Here is a 24025-nt window from a genome sequence, read left to right on the forward strand (position 1 = left end):
ACTGATCGTTGATTCGTTGACCATAGCTCCGTTCCTTTATGCTAATTAGTTGGCTTGGCCCCGCCCACTTCATGTTGATTGGCCCATGCTAAGCCTACTGATCATTGATTGGTTGACCGTAGCTCCGCCCCTTTATGCTAATACTTCGCTCCGCCCACTTCATGCTGATTGGTGCATGCTGATTGCTTAGCGCAGCTCCACCCCTTTATGCTAATTAACTTGCTCCGGTGATAGGTCCATTCTAAGCCTCTGATCACTCTCCACATTTTCCAGAATTTCTAAGCCCTCTGATTGGTCGTCCCCAATCTAAGCCTACCGATTGGCCCGTTCGAAGCCCACTGATTGGCTGATTAAGGGGCCGTAAACAGGTACAAAAGGTGCACATTTCTTTGTGTTATATTATTGGAACTTACGCAGTGAAAACTCCTTGCAATTACTAACGCTCAAAAACAAAAGGCGCTTGCATGCGGATGAAATATTCACGGCACTCTTTCGCATTTTAGCTCCGCCCCGCGCTCTAACTTTACGTCATTTTGACAAAGCGCTTTCCCCACCAATTACGATTGAGTGTTCCATGTATGATTTTATTTGAAATCCGGAATTGGACTAGATGAACGTGAATCCTCTTCTATTCAAGATGTAAACAGTTGCAGCCTTAAACTGAGAAAGAAATGCGTTTAATTTAGGTATCATACGCGCACTACGTTTTCTGGACAGTAGCATGGAGCACACCATGAGCGCGAATGAATATCCGGGACTACAGTTCCGGAATCTTAGGTAGGTGCGCGATGGAACATCTTCATCATCTTCGAATGGTCCGGACAACTGGGCTGCCTACTTTGGTTTGAGCCACGCGGCATCGCGTCACCAGCTCGCGTGGTAGAGTGGATAGCGTGCTGGCCATGTCACGCCGTGACTGGGAGGAACCCAGGTTCGAATCGTGTCATGTGATAGAAGCCCAGCTGTTGACGTTTGCACCAGCTGGAGATGTTGAAGATGTCATGACATTGAATTTCGGAACCACGAGGCGCAAAACGTCGTTTCACACAAACAAACTGAGCGCTCCGACTCACAGCTGACAATGAAGTATGTTTATTGGCTGGTAATTTGAAATGTCATGTGTGCAGCTCGGCCCCCCCAATTGGACGGCTAAACGCTACGTAGCCATGTGACGTATGCGTTGTGGAGAGAGGCTCGCTAGTTACTCATCTTTGAAAGCAGTTATACGGGTCAAAGAGCTGGCACGAGCCGAACGAAATGTATATTTGGGTATTATGAGCTGTGTTCTTTCATGGGGTATCATTATTTCAGAAATGTTTGGTGGCCTGTTTACGGCCCCTTTAAGCCCGCTGCACATAGCATTCGTTAGCGCCCGGCAGATGGCGCGCTCGGCAGCGACCCCGCTGCAGCTTTATCTAGATGTCTAAACTTACCTCGTTAGAGCCCACCAGATGGCGCAACTCAGGTGCATCAACTCTACGTGGTTTCACTTCGACGCTCCACACGAGCGAGAGAACTTCGTCGAGATGTGTTGCCACAGATCGCGCTCCCGTTTCACCACAAACAAGTTGCGGGACATAATATGCGAAATCTTGGACGAGTACCTATCGGCTTACAGGGAGCAATCACTCTCGAGCTTCAGGAACTATGTCAGGAAGAAATAAGAGTCCTGGAGACAATCATCAATCGCGCTAGGAGCTATGGATGAAAATAAAGATGCATCGCACCTCGCTACACAGTCTGCTTAAGTTATTCCACGATGTGCATGCAGTTCCAGCACCCAGCTCGAATTCTCATCTCCGGCGCGTCCATGTGTGCAAGACAGTGCTCACGCAAAATATAATGAGACACCCGGAGTTATTTAGCATTCCACCGCAGAAGATACTCTACGTATGAAAGTTTGCAGCTGGATGGGAAAAGGATTTCGACGGCGTGGAGTTTATGGACAGGATACCAACAGATTGGCATGAACAATATCCCACTCTCATAATTATTGACGATCAAATCACGGAAAAGGGAGTTCTACTGCAGGTAGAGTTGCTGTTTGTGCGTGGTAGCCACCATAAGAATGCGACCGTGATCCTGATCACACAAGCCTTGTTCTATCACAACGCCGCTTTTTGAACGATGTCCCTGAACGCAGTTATATCGTATTGTTCCGGAACGCTTGGTCCATACGGCAGATCCAAACCTTCGGATGTCAAGTATTCGGGAAACAGGGGCTCTCCTATTTCCTCGACGCATATAACCAGGCAACGGAGAAGGCGCACAGTTATTTAGTTGCGGATCTTCACTCGCAAACACCTCTGTCCCTTAGCCTGGGAACGAATATCTTACCGCACGAGCGACAGTTCCTGTTTACGCCCGCGAAATGACCGATCTTAGAAAACATCTCACGCTCCTCAAAGTATTGGCCACCAGCAAACCCGCGCACCGTGCAGAGATACTTAAAGAGCTCAGCTGCGACGACATTCGAATCCTTTCGGAAATCTGTCTTAACATTCTACGCGAAAATATCCCACTTTCGACGGAACTTCATAAAGACTTGAAGAAACACAAAAAAATAATCCGCTTCCTCACTTACAAGTCACTTCATAAGTGCCCCCAGCAGTTGAAGAAATATATTAGGGGACAATGAGGTGGTCTCATTCCCATGCATCCACTGCTTCTCTCAGGGCTCTCAAGTCTCGTGGCGGGAGTCGCCGGGCGAGCGATATCGAAAGCCATCGGTCATGGCTCATAGAATAGAAATAGGTGAAGTTCTGAAATCCAACGATTCGGACGACGTAAAAGTGGCCAAAATACTGGAAGCTCTCTATTACTTGCTCAAGTGCGGTCACTATCATCCTCCTCCTCTGGAACCCGCCCATTCGGCTACCAAACCGAAACCGGAACCCAATCAATTCGATTTTAATCTTCTACCCTCTGGCGTAGATAAAGCACGCGCGAAATCCGTGCTAAAAGAATTGAAGAAAGTCTTCACCTGGCAGGCGGATAATGTGCTAGTATATTGAGTGGAAGCGAATCAACCGCTCAAACATTGTGGCTCTCGTGAGCTGCTAGCACGTCATAGCGCGCTCATCAAGAAACCCAGTTGGTACAAAAAAGGATCGAAAATTATAAGCGCTCTGAAAATGCACCGAATTGCTCGCTGGAGCAAATATGGGGCCCTATAGAAAGATCAAGGAGAAAGGGTTAGGTGGAGTGGATTGGTAACGACGTTATCACAAGCTCACGCGCAGAGAAGCCCTCGAACAGCTGAAAAAAGAAGATGCTTACACCCTTCACAAGCCCGTGAAGAAAAAATTTAAGCGACGCTCAATCATCGCAACAAACGTGAGGGATTTATATCTAGGCAGACCTTCTGGATATGCGTAAATATCAGATATTTAACAAGGGCTACAAGTACATCTTAACGGTCATAGATACGCCATCGAGGTACTTGTACATGGTCCCCATTCGCACAAAGCGCCCGCAAGACGTAAAGAAAGCTTTCCAACGAGTTTCCCGTGATGGAATGGGCAAAAACGTGAATGCCGGGAATGAAGTAGCTCTGTTCAACAGATTGAATCGTAAGACGACCCCGCCCGAGAGCAAGTATAAAGTAGGGGACCAGGTGATGCTCGCGTTAGATCGCGGCGTGTTCGCCAAAGGCTACGATTAAAGGTGGACGGCCAAAGTGTTCGAGGTGTCGCAAACGAGAAAAACCGATCCACCCGTAGTGTATGTGAAAGATTCGACGGGAAAAGAAATACTGGGATCAGCGGCATGGCCGAGTGGGCTAAGGCGTCCGCTCGTCGGTGGTAACCAAGGTCGTGCTGAAGACTGGGAGGTGGTGGGTTCGAATCCTACCACCGGCTGTGCTGTCTGAGGTTTTCCCTGGGTTTTCCGAAGACTTTCCAGACGAATGTCGGCACAGTTCCCCCTGAAGTCGGCCCAGGACGCATACTAACCCCCCCTGTCCCCCACTCCTTCCTGCTATCCTCTCTCCGTCTGTTCACATCTGTACGTCGCTCATAGCCACAGTTGCTTCGCGGTGCTACACCCAATAAAAAAAAAAAAATACTGGGATCATTCTACGAGCAGGAATTGCAGCCCGTCCACCATCTTTCCTCGTACGATAAGCGACATATCCGCGGTGATTAGAAAGAAGAAAATTAACAGGGTGTTGCACTACTTGATTTGTAGCATCATCGTCATGGCCGCGCACCGAGCTTAGCACGGTCCCAAATGTGTTACCGCTTGCGGAGGAAAGAGTCGTTATGATGCGAGTTCGCCGGGTGATAGTGATCAGTAACGATCTAATTTTGGAACCCCGATCACTAATTACCGACACATTCAACGAATTCTTCAGAGCTACAAACGATACAGAACCAGGGTGCAATACAAAGACAACACTTACTCGCTCTCTCTCCCGGCGAATTTTAACTTGTCAACCGAGTTCCTGGACCTCATTCAGGTGAAGCACATCCTCGTTGAAGGATCCCAAAAGCGCACGTGTAATCCCATATAGTGAAGACGTACCGCGTTCACATAAACACTCGAAAGATGGAAACTCTGAGCATTTCACTTCCACCAAATTACTACGAAACACCCGAGGCTTCCCTCGCGTACGATGCATGGGCGAGGAGGTGTTCACCGAGCTTACGAGAAAACGTATCGCTTACATTATCCGATTACTTTGCGTACCTACTGGGTTTCGGCGCGAAAACCGTCTTTACCGAAAATGATATGGGCGTCGACGAAGTGACCATAGATCTTCCTATTAACTGTATTACGATATACACGGATCTCGTCACGCCCTCCGTAGTGGGAAACGGGCGTCATCTGATACTGAAATTAATTCCATTCGTATACGATAGAACGAAAGAACAACTGAGTTTCAGCTTTCTTCCCTTTCAGTACTTTAAGTTAGAGCAGCGCGAAATTTCCTCAATCACCGTCTCTATACGCGACGACACGGGTCGCAAGCTACCGCTACAAAATCGCGGTAGATCGATGCTGACGCTACACTAAAGCGGTACCAATTTACGGATTTGGCATTCCAACCGTGTACAGGTCGAACCAGTACCAGGGGGAGGGACTTTCTTTTCTCAGCTCGGGCGTTTCGCTATTCCACTGTTTAAACGCGTATCGCCCTACTTAAAAAAGACTGCTATCGCCGCAGCTAAACGCGTGGTCAAAAATCTGTCGGAGGGAGACTCTTTCCGAAGAGCACTTAAAAGATCGGCTAAAGATACGGGCCAAGAAATGCTCCGAGATCGCGGAGGGGGCGGACGAAGAAAGAGGAGAAAACCTGACGGCTTTGACAGCATAAATCACGCCGGTTGCGCGGCAACAATTTAGTTGAGAGATGGACACGATTAATGTCGTACATCCCGACACTCCTCTGTTGGATAAGTCGGAAACACAATTATTTTCTGTGCCGGGAACACAATGGCATATACTGAAGGGGGAATATGAGGTATTCTACCCGGTCGCTGACATATCCTCCGTCCTAGAGTACCAGCTCTCGAATTTGGGGCATCACTATCTGGATTTGAACCCAGCGTACATATAGTGACGAAAGTCCACATCGTACGTGACGATGGGTCCCTACCGGAAACACACGAGGGCGATAGGACGACCTACGACGAGGTCTACCCCGTCAACGCGTTCGCCAGCTCGCTTTTCAAGAACGTAGCCGTTTTCTTGAATCAGACCATGATTACGAATAATAATTTGTATAGCTATAGAAGCTACCTGGATATTTTGCTTCACGCCAGCACCACGGAGCAAAATACCGTGCATAAAGCGGGTCTGTACACGCAAGAAGAAGCACGTCAATCAGAAAACAACATCTGCGCTCGTGGACCGGCCGAACGATACAACCTCACACGGGCCGGCAAGATCATCGACCTGGTTTCCAAGATCAACTCGGACATTTTCCTGCAGCCTAAGCTACTCATAAATGGAGTGGAAATTAGGCATGTTTTTTATCAAGGCTCCGACGAATTCCGAATTATGAAGACTGATCAGGACATGCATAAAGTGGAAATCATGAGTGCCGCCTTGTACATAAAGAAAATCACTATGTCTCCCAGCCTATTCCTCGGGCACGAAACCGAATTGCAGCAGCGCAAGGCTCTCTACACACTGGCCGGAAGTGAATTGCGTATTCGTTCGCTACCAGTTGGCAACCTGGATGCATGCCCGGAAGATTTATTTTCAGAGAAGATACCGTTTAAGGTGGTGGTTGCATTCGTGCCCACCCTAGCCAACCAGGGAGCATTCAAGCGCGACCTGTATCGATTTGTGAACTGCGACATTGAGACGGCGACGCTCACTGTGAACGGGACGCAGCGAGTGGACACGTTCGACTTTAACAATAACCTGAGCCATCGAAGCTACTTCACCCTCCTGGAGCAACTGTGCGAGAAGCACGTCTCCTACGAATACGACCAATACGTTGGAAACAAGTTCCTACTGTACTACGACCTGGATCCCGATCAATCCCCCGTCCACCGATGGACATCGCTTTGGACTCACGCTTTGGGAGCGTTTTATCTTTTTCGCTTTAGTCCGTGATGTTCGCCCGAGGAGAGGGGTGACCGCGTCACCAGCACCACTACCACCGCGGCAGTAATCACCTTCCGCTTTTGTCAAATCGCTTTAAACCTCATTTAATTCGCAATTTATCTGTAATAAATGTGTAGCGGCACACGGATCATAAAGATGAAAAAATGTGTTTAAATATATTCTCCCACGTGAATCGGTCCCTGTAGTTGAAAGGATCTGAAAAACTTCCCTTCTATGGGGGAAAGATATGTGACTAATGCACGTCCAAGTCCAGAATGCGAGACTTGTACGTGAGAGCAGTGGTGCTGTGCTATTTTCGAGCGCTCTAAAATAATTCAAATTCAAGTTTCAAATTCAAAGTATTTTATTTAAACAACACATTTACACTCTGTGTGTGCGCGAAACCTCTGGCTAGCAGTCATTTTCTTCACGGGAACTTTTCTTCACGGGAATTTCTTCTTAAGACGCCTTAACCCGCTCGGCCATATGCAGCTGGGCCCAACATTTTTGTGTGGTGACATGAATGTGTATAAAATAGGCCATCAAGTATAGTGTAGAAAAGTGTAGTAAGACAACGTAGTAAAGATTTTGTACCGTAAGTACTAAAATAAGGTCAGACGACGTCAACATACCGATAGCGCACTATCAGCAACGTTTATAAACCTGTACCCAAGAAACGTCATCATGACGTTGGTAGACAGATGGAAACCGAAACAAATTGGAAGGGAAGGGCTGGGTTCCACGAATGGCCACTTCTTCACTGCCTCCTATTGAAAGAAAAGTAGGACCGAAGGTCGCGTCCCTTTCAGGGACCGTCGTAATCCCTTCAAGACCGTGGCTTTCGGGTGCGACTTTGTTCGCCCCTAGCTTGCAGCATAGTTCAACTCTACCAGACTGGTGGCGCTGTCGAACACTATGACGTCATTTGTTTACAAACAGGGAGAGGTCTATTGACAAGACATGCCTTACTTCTCACAAACTCCCTTTACCTTTTGGTAATCCAATCGAGGCGGTGCTGGCGCATTTACCCCCTCCCTCCTCAATCAAGAAAGCTTCCCAGATTTCACGTTCCCTGCTATCAGTGGTTCTCAACTTATACATTATTCCAGGGAACACGTGATCGTGCCAGCACGACCTCAAGGAACCTATGGCGTAGAAGTCGGTGAGGTGAACCAGATGGCGTACTGACAGCAAATTGGTATTTGTTTTGCATAACTGATTATTTAATTGTGTAATTATAATGTATTTAATTACTCATACGCCGCGGGATACCGCTTTAGGTTTGCGCGAGGTGAGCTTTCGCGCTTCTTGAAAAGGCCATTATCTCATTGGTAGAAGAAGAAGAAGAAGAAGAAAAGGGCTTCAACCCACGTTTGCTGATACTGCTGCCCTCGTGCGTCAAGCTGATGTAGCTGCTCTAGCCATAAAGATCACTGCCGCTCCGGGCCACGAGACAGGGGCGAAAGAAGAGGAGGAAAAGGCTTTTCGAGCTGCGCTGTTCCTCATTGCGCCGCCGGACCTCAAGATGAATTCATTTCTGGTACGTCCCCTAGCACTGATTATGCGCTATCTGCCCTAACTTTGCAGATTTTCTGGGAAGGCTTTATGCTGAATGTAATAGAGACCAACTTTGGTACGGTCTGTTCAACCTTTCTCGTACACTGTAGTAGCAGTCCTTGTTCGAATCTGTCTTGTCGACGCACTTACTAGTTCCAAATACTGTGTTCCAAGGTTTATTGTCATCTACCGCAACTGTTTAAAGCTTTTCTTAGTGTGACTGCCTTGAAAGACACTGCCCTTTCAGGTGGCTGTTGCTGCAGTGCTGGCAGGTGCTTCAGTGGTGGCTGGTACGTCAGCGCCGGTCCAGAAGGAGACGCTAGATCCGTGCTCAAGCGTGGCTCCGCAGCAGCTGCCCTTCGGGAGTGGGGTATCTCTACCGGATACTAGTAACAACTACAGGTTGTCAACCGTGTACGATCCGAACACCCGCCAGGTCACCGGTAAGGTGATAAAGATAGAAATATTTGTATTGTATTTGTTACGTTTTTGTACCTTAACAGTAACGCTTCAAGGTCTGGGCGTGAACAAGTTCACGAGATTTGTTATCCGAGCTCTGAACAATAAAAGCCCGGGTTTCGTGAATGGCCAATTCAGCAACTTTTTGTCGACCGTGAAGTCTGTTTCTTGTGATGGAATTCAAAACGTAAGGTCCTTCCTCGAAACCTGTGGCATGCATTTTATTTGGCTTCGCGTATTGCAGAGTGCTATCGCCAACATGGACGACAGTGAGAAGGATTCGGTAACGGCAATCTGGACACCGCCTTTGACCGAACTAGATGGTCAGATCAAGTTCAAGTAAGCCGAGTTCCTGCGTGCCTTGTTCTTGTATTTTCTGCCATTTCTATTTCACTTATTATTTTAGGGCTACGGTGGTGAAGGCCGGGGCGAGCACTACAGATGTCGTCGAGTCACCAGTCACGGAGATGAGCAGGCGTGAGTGACAGTGCTCTCAGTGTCGTTGTAAAGCAACGAGTAGTAAGCAGTTTACGCGCACCACAAGCAGCTCGCAGCATAGTACGTGATACGACATTCGAAAAAAAAAAACAGCAATGTGCTCGCAAAAATTGCGATAAAATGGGACGGGGTGACACCCGGTGGGTGAACCATCATTTTTCTTGTTTTGCCATGGACGTCGCTTGTTTAGACCCAGTGTCGTGTGCATGAAATGCAGGGGTTTTCTTTTTTATTTATTTTTTTCGACTGAAATGAGAGGCGTTGCGAAGTTGCAGAGTGGTGTGCTCAGAGTTGCCCGCAAGGTGGTTTGCAACTTTCTGTCAAAATGACACCAGGGAAGTTGCAAGGTCACGCGGATTTACGCTTCCGATCCGAAGTTCTGCTGGAGTCAACGTAAAGTAAGCGGATGTTACGTAGCGGATGAACGTAAAGTAAGCGTTTAAGCGGATGTTTAGCGCTTAAGGCAGACACATGCGATCACGTTGGCGTTCGCTTCTTGGTTTGAGAGGGTTGGTTGTTTTCTTGTAGTTTGCTATTTTCTTGTGTCTTGTCGTTTTCTTCGCTTTGCCTTACTCGCGCGCTCTAAGGAAGTAATATAATCTGCACCAGCGTGCAGAACATGCTAGCAAACGACAAAGCCATTATTTTCATTCGCAGGGATCTGGAAAACTGCAGCAAGCTTGTCGAGTTTGATGATTGCAGTCAATTCCCAGACTGCTACTCTAGGGAATGACATCATTTTTTGCCCAAATATCACGGTGCGGGCGGGTCGAGAGAAGCGATTTATTACATTTCCCATAGACTCCCATATATTGACTTTCATTCACCAAAAATCAGTGGATCGAGTCTTCAAAAAGTGTCATTCCCTTGATAAACTCGAGGAGAACACGCCTGTACTTGTTTCATGTAGAAATTTAGTGAGTTTTTCGGGATACCTGCGAACAAAAGTTCTCCATGGACTTTCTTAAAGAAGTGAGTCCGCCTTAACTGCACTAATTCTGCGGAAAAATGACAAAATGTATCACGTACCCTGGGATCCTGCGCCTTTGGAAAAATGTCATCAGCGTAAACGAAAACTAAACTAAGGGGTGTAGGGTGTTGTCACCAAATGCCATGCTGTGTACTTGTCATGTTGAATTGTTCGTGGCTGTGATACCATTATCAACTCATAATGTAAAAAGAATATCACTAGAGTCACAGCTTCGTCCCAAACTAAAAGGAAACGACTACATGCGCACTATCCTCAAAGTGCAGAAGATTGCTGCGCAAAATACTGCCTGCCATACCATACTGTTGTGCCATATCTGACATGTTGCTTGTTATCTTCGTTGTGGGAAGCGTCAAATGATCGCGTTGTAACAGAACATTACGCACTGCAATAGATGGCGCTATCAAAGCGCGCGCCCAACGAAACCGAAACATGCACGATGTGTCACGAAATCTAAACTTTGTCATAAGAAAAGTACGTGCGAAGTACTTGTCCACCTTGGTTGTCGTTGGTTGGATGTTTTGCTTTGCTCCAATTGAGCGAAATTTCGGACCGGAACTTGCGTAATGCCACTTCTCAACTTGAAAACCACCAATTGTGTTCCTGAAGACATATGCTATCACTCAGTGATTTATCCAGACCTATACCCCTACACCCCCTAATCCCCGGAATGTTCAGTGACACATAACTTTTTCAGCTGTGTACCCCCTACAGTGGGTGCCTCTGCGATTTCAGCTTTAGACACATGTCGGTAATGATATATTAGGTGTAATGACAATTTTTTCTAACACCCCTCCATGCTTGGGATTCTGGATAAATCACTGCTATCGCTCGTTTGAAGAGAGTGTGCCTCAACAGTCGCATAGTCTCGATTACTCTACGTGAACAAAAGCTGCTATTAGCGTGTCTTCTTTTAGTCCCAGGTGTCCCAGCCAGACAAGTAGACGCTAAAGCTAGCGCTCTGGGGGATGCGGGACGAGGAACACCCACTCAAAAACGCGGTCGTGCGGAAGGGGAGACAACCGCTGCTACAACAGCTGCATCAGGAAAGTCAGGTGGTATGGTTCTTCGGCCCCTGGGATCGCTGGGTTTCATTACTTGCCTCCTGTGGACGGCCTTCCACTTGCCTATGTAGCTAGCTTGCGGGTGTCTCGAAATAAATGCCAGAAATAAAATGTGATAAAATGTTAAAAGCGTTGCGGCGGCTCGTGCAGTGGTCTACTCCCAGGGATGCCTTATACACCAGCCATCTTTGTAACCACCCCCGAAGCTGTCCCTTGTGGTAGAATCGCTATCTTGCCACTACTACAAGCCCTAGACGTGTGCAGTAATAGCCCCTGTGGTGTAAGCGGAAGTGCTAAGTAGAAGTGCATCGCGCCGGACGAGGGTTCGCTAAGCTCGGTGATCGTCATGACGTATAGACAGCAGTATTGTATATAGAGCATGGGCTGTTTTCAGTAACTTGCTGCGAAAATCGCCATTGAAAGTAAGGCAAGATGGATGGCAAGTATCAGCTGCCAGTCAACCTACGCCAACGGGTTTTAGCTTTCAATCAACGGGTAGAACATGTTCATCAGCAACGATGGTTGGGAGTAATGGATGTGAGCAAAATTATTTTTATTATTCGCTGTGAGCTTCGGCTTTCTCTGAAATGTGAGTTGCATCGCAAATTTTTAGAGAGCGAGGAGGCGAACGCGCGCGTTCAAGAAAGGTTAGCAGGGCGCCCAAACTTCGTTTTAAGTGGCGGAAAGATGTGTCCAACAAAGTGTCCAGTCTACTTCTTGTTGCAGTTATGATCTACGTATTTCGAAGGGTTGTGACCTTTTGATGGGTGTGATCCATTCCATTGCGCACGATCTACTACTACATGCCATAGAATCGAGGAAAAAAGAATTGTATGTGTCATAGTTGGCGAGATATAGAATCCTTTGACACTGGATCAAGCTCCACGCCTGAGGAGCGAGAGCCTCAGTTATTCCCATTGGTTTTCGAAAACACGTGACCACGCCCGTGACTGATGGGCTCCCTCACTGGAAAGTTCCTCAAGTAGAGGAACACCACCTCCTCTATAAATTAATTCATAAATCATGACAATAGGAAACCGAAACCGAAATGCCCGTGACGTCACCCAGCATTGTCGTCTGCTTCGAAACCTGCATTCTCCCTTGCCGGATGCCGCGGATGATGTCAGCAGTGTGCTGCTTTCAGTGCCCTCTCGCTTATTCATATAGAGGCGAAGCGAGTACGGTAACCTTTTCAGTGACTTCCTTCCTTCTTCATTGTTCTTAGGCACTCGATGCTTTATGTGTTTGTCCTTTCTTCTGTGTTCCAGCCTCAGAACATCAATTTCCATCGCGTAATAAATACTGCAACCTTTTTGGTGGTTTTGTTGTTTCGTGACAGCTCGTCTTTTGTGGCGCAATCTCGTGGTTGTGTGAGATCATTTGTCGGCTTCACAGAGGCGGGCGACGTCACGACTAACGCTCTGGAGGAAGTGCGTCCTGGGCCGACTGAAGAAAACTAAGGAAAAACCCTAGACAACGCAGCCAGCACCGGGAATCGAACCCGGGTACCTCCCAATCTCTACGTCACATGACCAGCGTACGCTGACCACTGAGCCACGCAAGCTGGTGCGCGCAGTTTGCGCTCCCAATAAAGCCTCTTCCTTTTTGCGCATATCCATGGTAGTGCTTTGGGTAGATGCATGAGCAGTGCGCGTGCTCATGCAGAGCACGACCTACTAGATTATAACGATCATTCATGCGACCATGTCATAGGCACCCCTTCCCAGCGCCGCATCGGAAGCTATCGGTGGCGCTACTGATTGGCCCGGTTCTTGCTTCCACAATTTTTGCAATACTTCAGCTTACCTTAGCACTTTTGTACAAGCTGTGGCTGTCCCACAGGAGATGCTTCTTTCTAAATTTGATTACCATCATCATCATTCTACGCGTTTTCATAGGAGCTGTTGCTGTCGTCTGCTACGGTAGTCGTATGTCCGCTTCTGCGCGTTCAAAATTCAAATTTCCATTGTTCAGTCATGATGTAGACCTCGCGGGCCGATGAGTAGCGCCCCTAGCGGATCGTGCGGACGGGCTGCTCATGGGGTTGCCGATTATGACACCTTAAAGGGGCATTAAAAGGCCCACACAAGTTCACTTCAAATTACGTTACACGCTATGTTAATTTCGCACTTGTGGTCGTAAACGAAAACTTTGATTCCCTTACTAAGCTACATTCAGAATTATATCGGACTCTCTTTTGCCTCAGCACTAAGCGGTGAACGTCGCTTCAGCGGGTGTATCGCTGTTTTTCGTCCATGCTGCGCGTGTACGCGCGTGCCACGCCATGGAGCAGTTGCGGCGAAAAACATACTCTTAAAAATGAACTTACCACATAGCACACTCCTGGCCAACCATCATCCCGAATGACATCGTTCTCCACCCTTATTTGTTGAAAACGGGACGAGTACGGCTTTTTGGTGACACTTATGCAGAAATGTTAATTGTCACAAAAAGGCGTGCGCCCATCGCTTTCCACAAATCGAGGGTGATAGAGGTATCACCCTGTACAATGGTTGGCTTTCAGCGTGCTATGTGGTGAAGCTTTGTTTTAAGAGTGTGCGACTTACGAAGCTCACTGGTGTCCTGTCCGAACGACGTGATTATAATTGTTGTCACTAGAACATTTGTGATTACTGTTTTGGGCTACAATTCAGTAAATTGCATTCAAAAATGCTGCAATGTGCGTCATGCCGCGCGTGTACAAAACACTTATGCTGTTCATAATTGTCACAAAAAAGGCGTACGCCTCCCATTTTCAACAAATCAGGGCAGATAACGATATCATTTGAGATGATGGCTGGCTAGGATCGTGCTATGCGGTGAAATTCATTTTAAGAGTGTACGACCGGACCCGTTCCAAATCCACAGGCACGAGGTAGGCCGCCATTGGATGCCGCCACTCTTTGCTTCTTGGGGTTCCATTGGTTGCCGCCAAAGACGGCTCTGTTTCATTGCGTTTTTCTTCTAAACGGTAGCGCTCTGTGAACTAATTTTGCTTGCATTATATTAATTGCAATACGGACTTTTATTTGAGGACAAGTTGTGTTTGCATTTTAGTGCCCCATTAATATCATCCTACCGCAACCTGCTGCGTGTGCAGTAGGTCAAGCTTCAGAAGTCACCCGGAATTTCCAAGTTAAAATGCAGCACCGCTGAGCCCTTCTATTGTGAAGAGCCCAAGGGTCAACGCATTGGAACTTTGGAAAGAGGTCCACAGAGAGGCATATATAGTTCGGAACACTGAAGTTCTGTTCTGAGAGTGCACAATTATCTTCGGTGAGGAAATGCGGGATTCTATCTTCCATGCACTATCCAAGCTCCGCGCAGTGAAGGCGAAATAGCGGGGTGTTTCGATACCACCTTTACTTTACTTTACTTTCGTTTTACTATCCCAGTAGGCAGAACAATTTGGAAGGGAGGTGCTGTAGTGGCAGAGCTAGAAAAGGTATAGTACACCCATCAGTATTGTACAAAATACAGTGAACAAACCCGGAGTTCAGCATAAGTAATAATAGTAATTATATGGTATGATGGTAAGTGGTTTCGGGTAGCCAGTCTCACTTCGTCGTGACTTACGTCCAATCTTCGTATGACTTCAAAGTCTTCGTCGTGACTTAGTCCAATTTTTCCTCCTCTATATCACATCGCATCACATATGGTACGATGGTAAGTGGCAGTAAATAAAGACAGAAAAGAGACGAAGCAAACAAGAAAGTACCAAACAAATTGGTAACGCGATAATAAGTTAGGTTACATGCAATTCACAGAAGACCTATAGGACGAGCGATATTTAATGTCGAGGCAGTCTGGGAATCTATTTCTCTGATTGACAATTCACGCCAAAAGGTCTGCGTTTTCTATAACCCGCAGCAGGTGCTCACAATACTGCGTGAAGATGGCACGGTTGCTTGCTCTAGCGTTTCTCGCTCGCATGTGGATCATCGTTTTATCTTACACTCAGTGTCCAAATGATACTTCACCCGATGGATGGCACTCGCTTGACCCAAGCCCGTATTACAAGGACATGGCCTATTTTGCTGCAGCCTCTCAGAAGGGCAGAGGACGGACACATTACGACACCGTGGTGAAGCTCCTTGCGGTCTGCGCGCAGGTATAGCCAACGGCGTACTGCAATATGCACACATAGTATTTGACAATGGGGCACTCTGAAGGAAAGCAGATGGCGGACGCCTGTATAGGTGTGATATTCTTTAGAGATGACCCCCAAAAGAGACGTATTTGTTGCACCCTTAAATTTTCACACTATATAGAAGGCGTAGATGTTCCGCTCCTCCACTGAGAAGTACCTGAACGAATATGTCAATTCGTATCAGTTCATGGCTTTAAACCGCGAGACCACTATGATCATGGTCGATGTCACGGTGATCGGCCTGTGAATTAACTTGTGCCCACACGCGAGCGCTGCATTGGATCCTTCACCGCGACCAGTCCCGACAAAATATGTAAACCGAAACCAATTAATTACAGCAACAAATGAACCGCTTCGGTAGCAGATTTTTCTCTAAAAGGTGTCCACTGAAGGTCCCAAAAGGGGTAGTACTCATTTTAATGTCGACAGCGCCCTGCTTTAGCAGTTATGTTTTTTACGAAACTCATTTGAATTTTTATTTAAATAATGAGCGCCTGCCACTCATTCACACGGTGCGCAGCTTGTAGGTGGTATCGCACAGATACTTGTAAAAAAAGAAAGTTCGTCGATTGGTGCACCCGTTCGCGATTTATTTAGCCCGGGGATTTAACTGAAGCACCCGGTATGTCTGTATATATATAAAATTAGAGGGCTTAGGGGGGCGGTTGACCACGAGGATGAAATATGCAGGAAAAATCAGAAGACGACAAAGAGCTTACAGGAAAAACACCAAGGGGAGTTATATAAAGGGGAGTAACACATATAGGGATAGGGGTCGACGTTCCGGCAGTCAACGCTGCCTTCGACGGGACTGGGGTTTGGTGACAAGAACATGCATTATACAGGGTGGTCCACCACCCATGATAGAAATTCACAGTAAAGAACGTAGACATGCGGTCAAGGGATTCCTTGAAGGGTCCCTTTAAGGATCACTTCAAGGGTTGGTGGACCACCCTGTATAAAGCATGTTCTTGTCACCAAACCCCAGTCCCGTCGAAGGCAGCGCTGACTGCCGAAACGTCGACCCCTATCCCTATATGTGTTAATAAACTCCCCTTTGTGTTTTCCTGTAAGCTCTTTGTCGTCTTCTGATTTGTCCTGCTTATATATATATATATACATACATAGTGGCGAAAAAAAAATAGCCGGAGCTCTCTGGTTGCACGCATAGCATATGTTTATAAGTGATCAAACGTAACGTCGCCACGCCAGTACTGGACAGCTGTTTCGGCCTTCTTGAGCTTCATCAGCAGTACGCAGGCAGGCAACGTTTGAGTGGAAGGCGTCAGAAGGTCACGTAACACGTGATTCCTCCCGTCAGCGTGAGCTAAATTACCTAACACACGCTAAAGCCCAGTGCAAAATCAGTAGCGAAAAAAAAAAAAAATAGCCGGAGCTCTTTGACTGCACGCATAGCATATGTTTGTAAGTGCTCAAACGTCGCCATGCCAGTACTGGACAGCTGTTTCGGCCTTCTTGAGCCTCATCAGCAGTACGCAGGCAGGCAACTTTTGAACGGAAGGCGTCAGAAGGTCACGTAGCACGTGATTCCTCCCGTCAGCGTGAGCTAAATCACCTAACACACGCCAAAGCCCAGTGCAAAGTCAGTAGCGAAAAAAATAGCCGGAGCTCTTTGGCTGCACGCATAGCACATGTTTGTAAGTGCTCAAACGTCGCCATGCCAGTACTGGACAGCTGTTTCGGCCTTCTTGGGCCTCATCAGCAGTACGCAGGCAGGGTCACACATTGTTTGAACACAACAGTTTTCTGTTACGCAGTCTCTTCCTTCTCGGTAGACTTCTGTTAGAGTGGTCGAATTACAAAACAAAACAAACGTTTATTTTTGCGAAAGTACACGGGGATGTCCCAGATTAAACAGAAAATATTTTTTTAAAAAAACTTCCATCGAAACGTCTCGACAATTTCGCCGCCCGATGGATCTCTTCTTCTCTCGTTCCAAGGGCCGTATATTAAAAGGGAGTCTGGCTATTGGGAGGAGTCACAAAAAGAGGCTCGACCTGTCAGTCACAGTTCCGGGCCTCTGATTGGTTAGCTTTTTCCCACGGGGGTCGCCATGACACCTTACTGCCACCCAAAATGGCGACGAAAGCAAACACGATGAAGCGGGAATTTCGTGACAAAAATTTTCAGACTACTCTGATATTACGCTGCAGATGTATACATCCTCATATAAGTTTTTTTTTAAATTAGTTTCAACTGATGCTCCGCTAGGGATCTCTAACCGAAAATAATATACGTTTTGTTGTCGGTGTTAGGCCTAGTGAACGCGGCGATCACAACGAAATCATAACAAAAAACGGCGCTGTGCCGTACAATTTTGAATTTAATTACGGAATCTGATGGGTATAAACATTCTTGCCTTTTTTATTCCAGCTATTCATGTAGATAAGTTTAAAAATCGTGCCGACGCCAGGATGTGTACCGGCAGCGATACAACGGCGGAAGGAGACGATACTTCCGGACGTGCCTTGTGCAGCCTAGGTGGCGTTCATCAAATTTGCACCAAAAATCCACTAGTTTTGCAGATCGCGAGAGGCATTCATTTCAATCTCATCCAATCCACTTGCCACCCAAAATGGCGCTGCCCATGTTGGATAGGGGGACAAATAATGAGGATAATTTGATTGATGGTGCCCCGTATTTCAAGACGTTGGTCACAAAGCTGAAAAAAAATGGGTGGAGCCTCAGATGTAGGCATGACCCATTTAATGGCCAGACTCACTTTTAATTTACGGCTCAGCTCGTTCCGTACCATTTTCGTCCGCTCCTCTTCTCGTCTTCGGCACCTCGTCCGCTGTCGTCTGCTTGTCTCACAAACGCCGCGCAGGATCTGTCGCCCAGTATTTCCACAAAACTTCAATACGCTGTGGCGACGGAGCAATATGTTTCTCAGTCACCCTGCCCGCTTGTTTCTGTAATAAACACAGGTATACATTAATAGTTTCATAATGCATATTTAAACCATTCTTTGGCCGTTTGAATGATGAGAATGTATACTGCCAACCGAAGAACGCTAATGACAAGAGAATTAAGCATATACTACCAAAATGTGCGTGGCCTTAGGACAAAATTGAACGATCGCTTTGCAAATGTTTGTCTGTCTGTCCACGACGTATTCTGCTTCACGGAAACGTGGCTGCGTCCGGGCACTGGTAACAGCGAGTGCTTTCCGGACAATTATAACGTCTATCGAACGGACAGAAACTATGACAACACCGGGACCCAATTTGGAGGAAGTGTTCTCATAGCAATTAAAAATGAGTTTCCTTCATACAGAAGGTACGACTTGGAAGTATATAGAAGACGAAGGTGTATGGGTCGAAATCAAACTGAAGAATCAGCTCCGAGTCTGCTCATAGGAACGTATTACTTCGCGCCCCGGGAGTCTCTTTCACATTTTACTAATGTTTTGGAAGGCCTCAGTAGTAAATTAGATGTTGATGTAGATCGGGTCATGATCTTTGGAGGCTTCAATGTGCCAAATGTGGATTGGAATCCGGATTGCCCTCCCCCTTTTACAGCGAGTGTGTTCCTTTTGGAACGTCATTCTGTAGCGACTTCTTCGCCGGGTCGGTATATGTATATGAAAGGCAACTACGAACACCTGTATAAGTACCTTCGCGACTACGACTGGGAGAGCACAGTCCTCGTCGAGACCGACGTGAACACCGCAGTGTTGAAATTAACTTATGCGATCAAGACTTCTATGGATACCTTTATATACCGAAGTCGTCAATTAACAAGTTGCGGTATCCATACTGGTTTTCGTGGGAACTCAAGGGTGCTTTGCGAAAAAAGTTAAAATATCATAGGAAGTTCAAACGAAGCGGCGCTAAACATTGGTATCTTAAGTTTTGCCAGTGTCGTAGGGAAGCAAAGATGCTCTTCAAACGCGACAAAATAGCCAATGATGAGTTCATATCTAGAAATGTGACCGCCAACCCGAATCTCTTTTGGAAGCACCTTTCGTATCGTCGAAACTCTTGCCGACCAAACATTGCTGTGAAGCACCAAGGTGTGTTGATGTCAGAGCCGTCGGCAGTGAGCGAAGCTTTTGCTGCATATTTTTCTTCGGTCTACGTGAGTAAAACATTGGGCACCCCTGACTTCCCGGGCACGAACACCTGCCTTCGACTACCTACCGTGTCTGAGGCAGATGTTGTGCAATTAAGAAACTGTCCCCCAAGAAATCCATGGGTGTAGACTGTGCCTGTGTTTATTGTAAAGGGCTGCAGCGATACTTTAGCTCCGGTACTTAGTCACATATTCAATCTGTCTCTCTCACAGGGCATTTTTCCCGATTTATGGAAACAGACTATGATTATTCCTATTCACAAAAGTGGTAGACGTGATGATGTTACAAGATACAGGCCAATTTCATTATTGTGTTCATTTTCTAAGGTTTTTGAGAAGATAGTACAATGTTCTCTTTCTGCTTACTTTGTTGCTTATATGTCGTCCGCCCAGCACGGTTATATCAGGAGTCGTTCAGTTGAGACCAGTCCAGTTACTTTTTTAGATTATACAGCTGCACGTGTTGGCCATAGAGGTCAGGCTGACGCTGTCTATTTTGGTTGCTCAAAAGCATTCGATTTGGTCAATCATCCTCGTCTTATCTACAGGCTGGGGATTTATGGTCTATCGGAAAACTTTTGTACGCGGTTCACTAGTTACTTGACTTGTCGTCCTAATTACGTTCAATTGCATGGTGCGAGCTCTAAAACCTTCTTTGCTTCCTTAGGTGTATCCAGACTTGTGCCCGTTACTCGAAAAATGTAATTGATTACCGTTACCGTTACTTCTGTGGAAAAAGTAATTGATTACTATTACCAATTACTCGACTTCAAATCTAATTGAGTAACGAGTAGAAAAGCAACGCGTTACTTCGGTCGTTACTCTGCATTCACGCAAATTATAACAGTCTTTGTGTGCCTCAGAAAAAAAAAATAGTTCAACAGTGGAACAGCTGAAATAACAAGACAGACAAAAACACATAGGACAAGGAGATCTGTACGCCCGGGAAGACGTTGACCCGATTGTGGAAGAGCATTGCGTAGAACTTCCCCATGACTCACTAAACCTCCAAAGCTTTAGGTACCATCACACTGGTGTAGGAAGAGATTAGGGAGAGAGACTCTGAAATTCCAGAGCGTTATTACAATGACCTCCAGAACAGCCCAACAAAGGCTGATGGCACCAGGGGCTTGACTTGGGGCAGAACATCTGAAAGATAAGCTAATCTCTGCCGGAAAAGTAATCAATTACTTAGTAATCGATTATTCAGAAAAGTAATTGATTACTCGAAAAATTACTTAAAAAGGTAATTGATTACAAGTAACGCAATTACTGGTAACGCGTTACGCACAAGTCTGGGTGTATCCACAGGGCTCCACCTTAGGACCCTTATTGTTTAATATTTATGCTAACGACTTAATCTCTGTTATAAAACGCTGTGAATTACTTCAGTTCGCGGATGATGTTAAGCTGTTTTGTTCTGTAGCCAGCACTGCAGACTGTCAAAGGATCCAAGGTGATATCAATTCTCTTGTGAAATGGTGTCGCCATAACGGCCTCGTGTTGAACTCGCAGAAATCTCATGTTATGACTTACACAATGAAGCCATCGCCAATTACTTGTGCTTACAGTATAGAAACTGTAAACATTCATCGTGAATCTGCTGTACGCGATTTAGGTGTGACGTTTGACAGCAAACTTGCGTTTGGAGATCACACTGTTGTTGTTACCAACAAGGCTTACTCTATTTTTGGAGAAATTGCAAGAGTGACGAAAGCTTTTAGCAATCTCGACTGCATTATATCTTTGTTCTGCCTATATTGGAGTTCGGGTCAGTGGCCTGGAATTCACTGTCAAAAACCGATGCAGAGAAAATTGAGAAGGTGCAAAAAAAGTGCAAAAGGTGCAAAAATCTCGTGCGCACAGTAGAGTATCGCTTTCCGTGGTTAAGTGACAGCATTTCACTGCCATCCCTTTTGAGCAAACGGGTTTACCGGGATCAGATATTTTTGTATAAGTGTCTACAAAATCGTGTAGATTGTACTATATAGTGTAATTACGAGGCTAGCTCTCTCCGTCCCAAAGCGCAACACCAGGGCGCTGCGAATGTTCCATGTTTCTGGTAGCTCTACAGAAAAATGTCCCTCATTAAGAATACAGATTTTAAGTAACATTAATTCTGCTTGCGTTGACTTGTTTAATAGTAATATGAGAAGTGTCCAATCAGCTCTTCGTCGCGCATGTGAACTCTGATGTTTGTATAAGTATGGCCAATGCGAGCTGCTTTTTTATTGTGCTATGAACGTTTAATTTTATTGTATTAATACATTCCTATGTTGTGTGTTTTCATTGTGTACTGCTCGTAAGGCTTTAGGCTGTTAGCAGACACTTATATAAATAAATAAATAGTTTTCTATGCGGGCTCCAAAATAACGCTGAAACACAAAGCGAGCAAAAGTGCACTAAATGTATATTCCCTTTGTGACAACAGGAAAGCTCTACTTACTCCCGATACAACCTGACATCAATCAATGCGGAATCAGTGTGCAAGATAGGAGGTACCTTCAATCAAAAGAAGTGCGTACCACAACGGGGAAAGGTAATTACATCTTCATCACTGAGTGGGTTGTTCTGACAGTAATCATGTATTTATGCGAACGATGTGGAACATTCCAAAGATATGTATGAAAAAATCTATATCACGTGATATCTCGACTACCGTACAAACGGGGTTATACACAGAGTATATACAGATTTGTTTTTCATCAGTGATTTAATTATTTCGAAAATGCATCGGTAAAAGTCGCTCGCTTACTTTTTGTCAACTGACGTTTTTCTTTATCAGAACCACTTGAATGAGCTACACTTGTCTCTTCCCCGCAGGTGCGCTGGTTATGCCATTCGACAGTAAGTTATAGCCATCGCATTGCAGTCGAAGCCTACGATTGCGGTTGCAAGGACCGTTCCTTTGTTGCTTAGTACACCGTATACTGCGTACTGTTCGTACTTCGTGTACTTCGTTCGTGTACTTTTCGTCTGTATACAGTTGAAAAGCAGGCCGTCATAAATAAAGTCGTCTGGCAGTCGCCAAAGTCGAGCAAAGTGCGTCCTCTCCGTGAGGTATTAAGGGTGCAAGTGAACCGTACCCGCAGATGTGCCACTTCTGTTTTTATAGAGCCTACGTGGGAGAAAACGATTGGCATGGCAACGGCTTGTGCAGTCTGATTGCGATATTGTGAAATGATCGGCTCGCATGCTGCAGGATAGAGTTGAGTTGAAAGGAACCAGAAAAATTGTCAAAGTCGCATGGGCTCTCTACTGAAATGGCAAATGACCATGGGTTAAGCAAAAAAAGTTTGCTTTTCGGGTAATTTTCTCATGAAAACTGGGGCAGTAATGCCAAAATTAATTATTAATTCCTGTGCCACACGGACAGCGCAAATGACATTACTGCCTAATGTCATTACGGTCCTGAATGTCATTATCCATGAAGGACCTGCCACACGTCAGTAGGTAAGGGCACTAAAATGCAAAAACAGTTCGTTTTGAAATGAAACTCCGGCCGGTTGTCAGTTAGTATAATGAACGCGAAATTAGTTCACACAGCGCTACTGTTTACATGAAAAACGCAATGAAAACAGAGCCGTCTTTGGCGGCACCCAACGGGATCCTCAGGAAGCAAAGGTTAGCGGCATCCAATCAGGCAGTAGGAGAAATGCGCGCAGGTCTATCGTGCTAGTGTGGATTTGGAACGAGTCCTGCCGTAGCGTTGTGTAGTGCGCGGCACGATGCGCGATGCTGCATTTTTTTTTTCAGAATGCTGGCTTGAAAGCAGACGACAATACTGGGTGACGTCACGGAATCCTCCTCCGGACGAACCGGCCGTAGTATGGAGCTCTGTTTTCTGCTCTTCGCATTTCGGTTTCGGTTTCCTATTGTCATCATTTACTTAATTACTTAATAATTAGTTACTCGCACAAAATGAATGCGAATGTTGTACTCGGTATCGAGGGGGTGGTTCGCGTTCGGTATGATGCTCACCTAATTTTTCTAAAAAACCTCCGCACGAATGACATCAAAACTTCAGGCATTACGCATTTTTTGTCATTTTTTTCTGCCCGTGTGGCAAGAGTATAAGTTATGTAGAAAAAGGTTAGTCTGTAGTCACTAGTGTGTGCAGGTTATGTGGGTTTACCCGCACTACCCGCAGATGTATTGCCAGTGCACCCGCATTTTATCCGCAACCTGTAGCGGAACTGGACTTCTACCTGCAAATCACAAAACTGCTCTGGCATCGGCGGGCAACCTGGCCAACGCACCTAGCCAATTATCGTCACGAATGATATCGTTCTGTCTCCTGATTTGTTGAAAACGGGAGGAGGCGCCTGTTTTGGACATGCATAATTCGTCCAACATACGCGCCTCCTCCCATTGTCAACAAATCAGGAGACTGAATTATATCATTCGAAACAGTGGTTTACTAGACCATGTGGCCAACAACGATGAGCCAATTTCGACATTACAACCCCGCCCCGCACCCTGTTTTACCAGTCTCGCGCAAGAGTGCGTGTCCACACAGCCAACACTGACAATTGTGTTGGGGGTCCTTCACTGCTCCTTTAACGGAGCAATGAAATTCATAGAAACGAATAGCTCTGGCGCTGTAATAATGGTGGATGTTACACGTAACGTATGTCTCCCTTATAGTGGTGCTGT

At 46.2% G+C, this 24025-nt stretch overlaps 1 protein-coding gene and 1 long non-coding RNA gene across 2 annotated transcripts; both read left to right on the top strand.

Moving 5' to 3' along the window:
* The first annotated feature begins 2732 nt into the window (after window positions 1-2732).
* On the top strand, window positions 2733-11257 carry LOC135398663 (uncharacterized). Its single transcript, XM_064630048.1, has 9 exons — window positions 2733-2830; window positions 5766-6467; window positions 7668-7720; window positions 7875-8098; window positions 8363-8558; window positions 8619-8761; window positions 8819-8913; window positions 8981-9051; window positions 10978-11257. Exons 1-9 carry the CDS (start codon window positions 2733-2735, stop codon window positions 11193-11195), a joined length of 1800 nt encoding a protein of 599 aa, XP_064486118.1. The 3' UTR covers window positions 11196-11257.
* Window positions 11258-14989: 3732 nt separating this feature from the next.
* On the top strand, window positions 14990-22405 carry LOC135398109 (uncharacterized). The gene is made up of 3 exons (XR_010424003.1): window positions 14990-15235; window positions 21801-21908; window positions 22193-22405. It is a non-coding gene; the product is annotated as an uncharacterized LOC135398109 (long non-coding RNA).
* Window positions 22406-24025: the final 1620 nt, after the last annotated feature.

The sequence above is a fragment of the Ornithodoros turicata genome, chromosome 6 (assembly GCF_037126465.1).
Source record: "Ornithodoros turicata isolate Travis chromosome 6, ASM3712646v1, whole genome shotgun sequence".
In the NCBI taxonomy this organism is placed as follows: domain Eukaryota; kingdom Metazoa; phylum Arthropoda; class Arachnida; order Ixodida; family Argasidae; genus Ornithodoros; species Ornithodoros turicata.

Coding starts and splice junctions, on each gene's coding strand:
- LOC135398663 (XM_064630048.1), top strand. CDS start 2,733: ATGGCTCATAGAATAGAAATAGGTGAAGTTCTGAAATCCAACGATTCG. Junction 8,762..8,818: donor CTTGTGATGGAATTCAAAAC/GTAAGGTCCTTC, acceptor CGCGTATTGCAG/AGTGCTATCGCCAACATGGA. Junction 8,914..8,980: donor GATGGTCAGATCAAGTTCAA/GTAAGCCGAGTT, acceptor TTATTATTTTAG/GGCTACGGTGGTGAAGGCCG.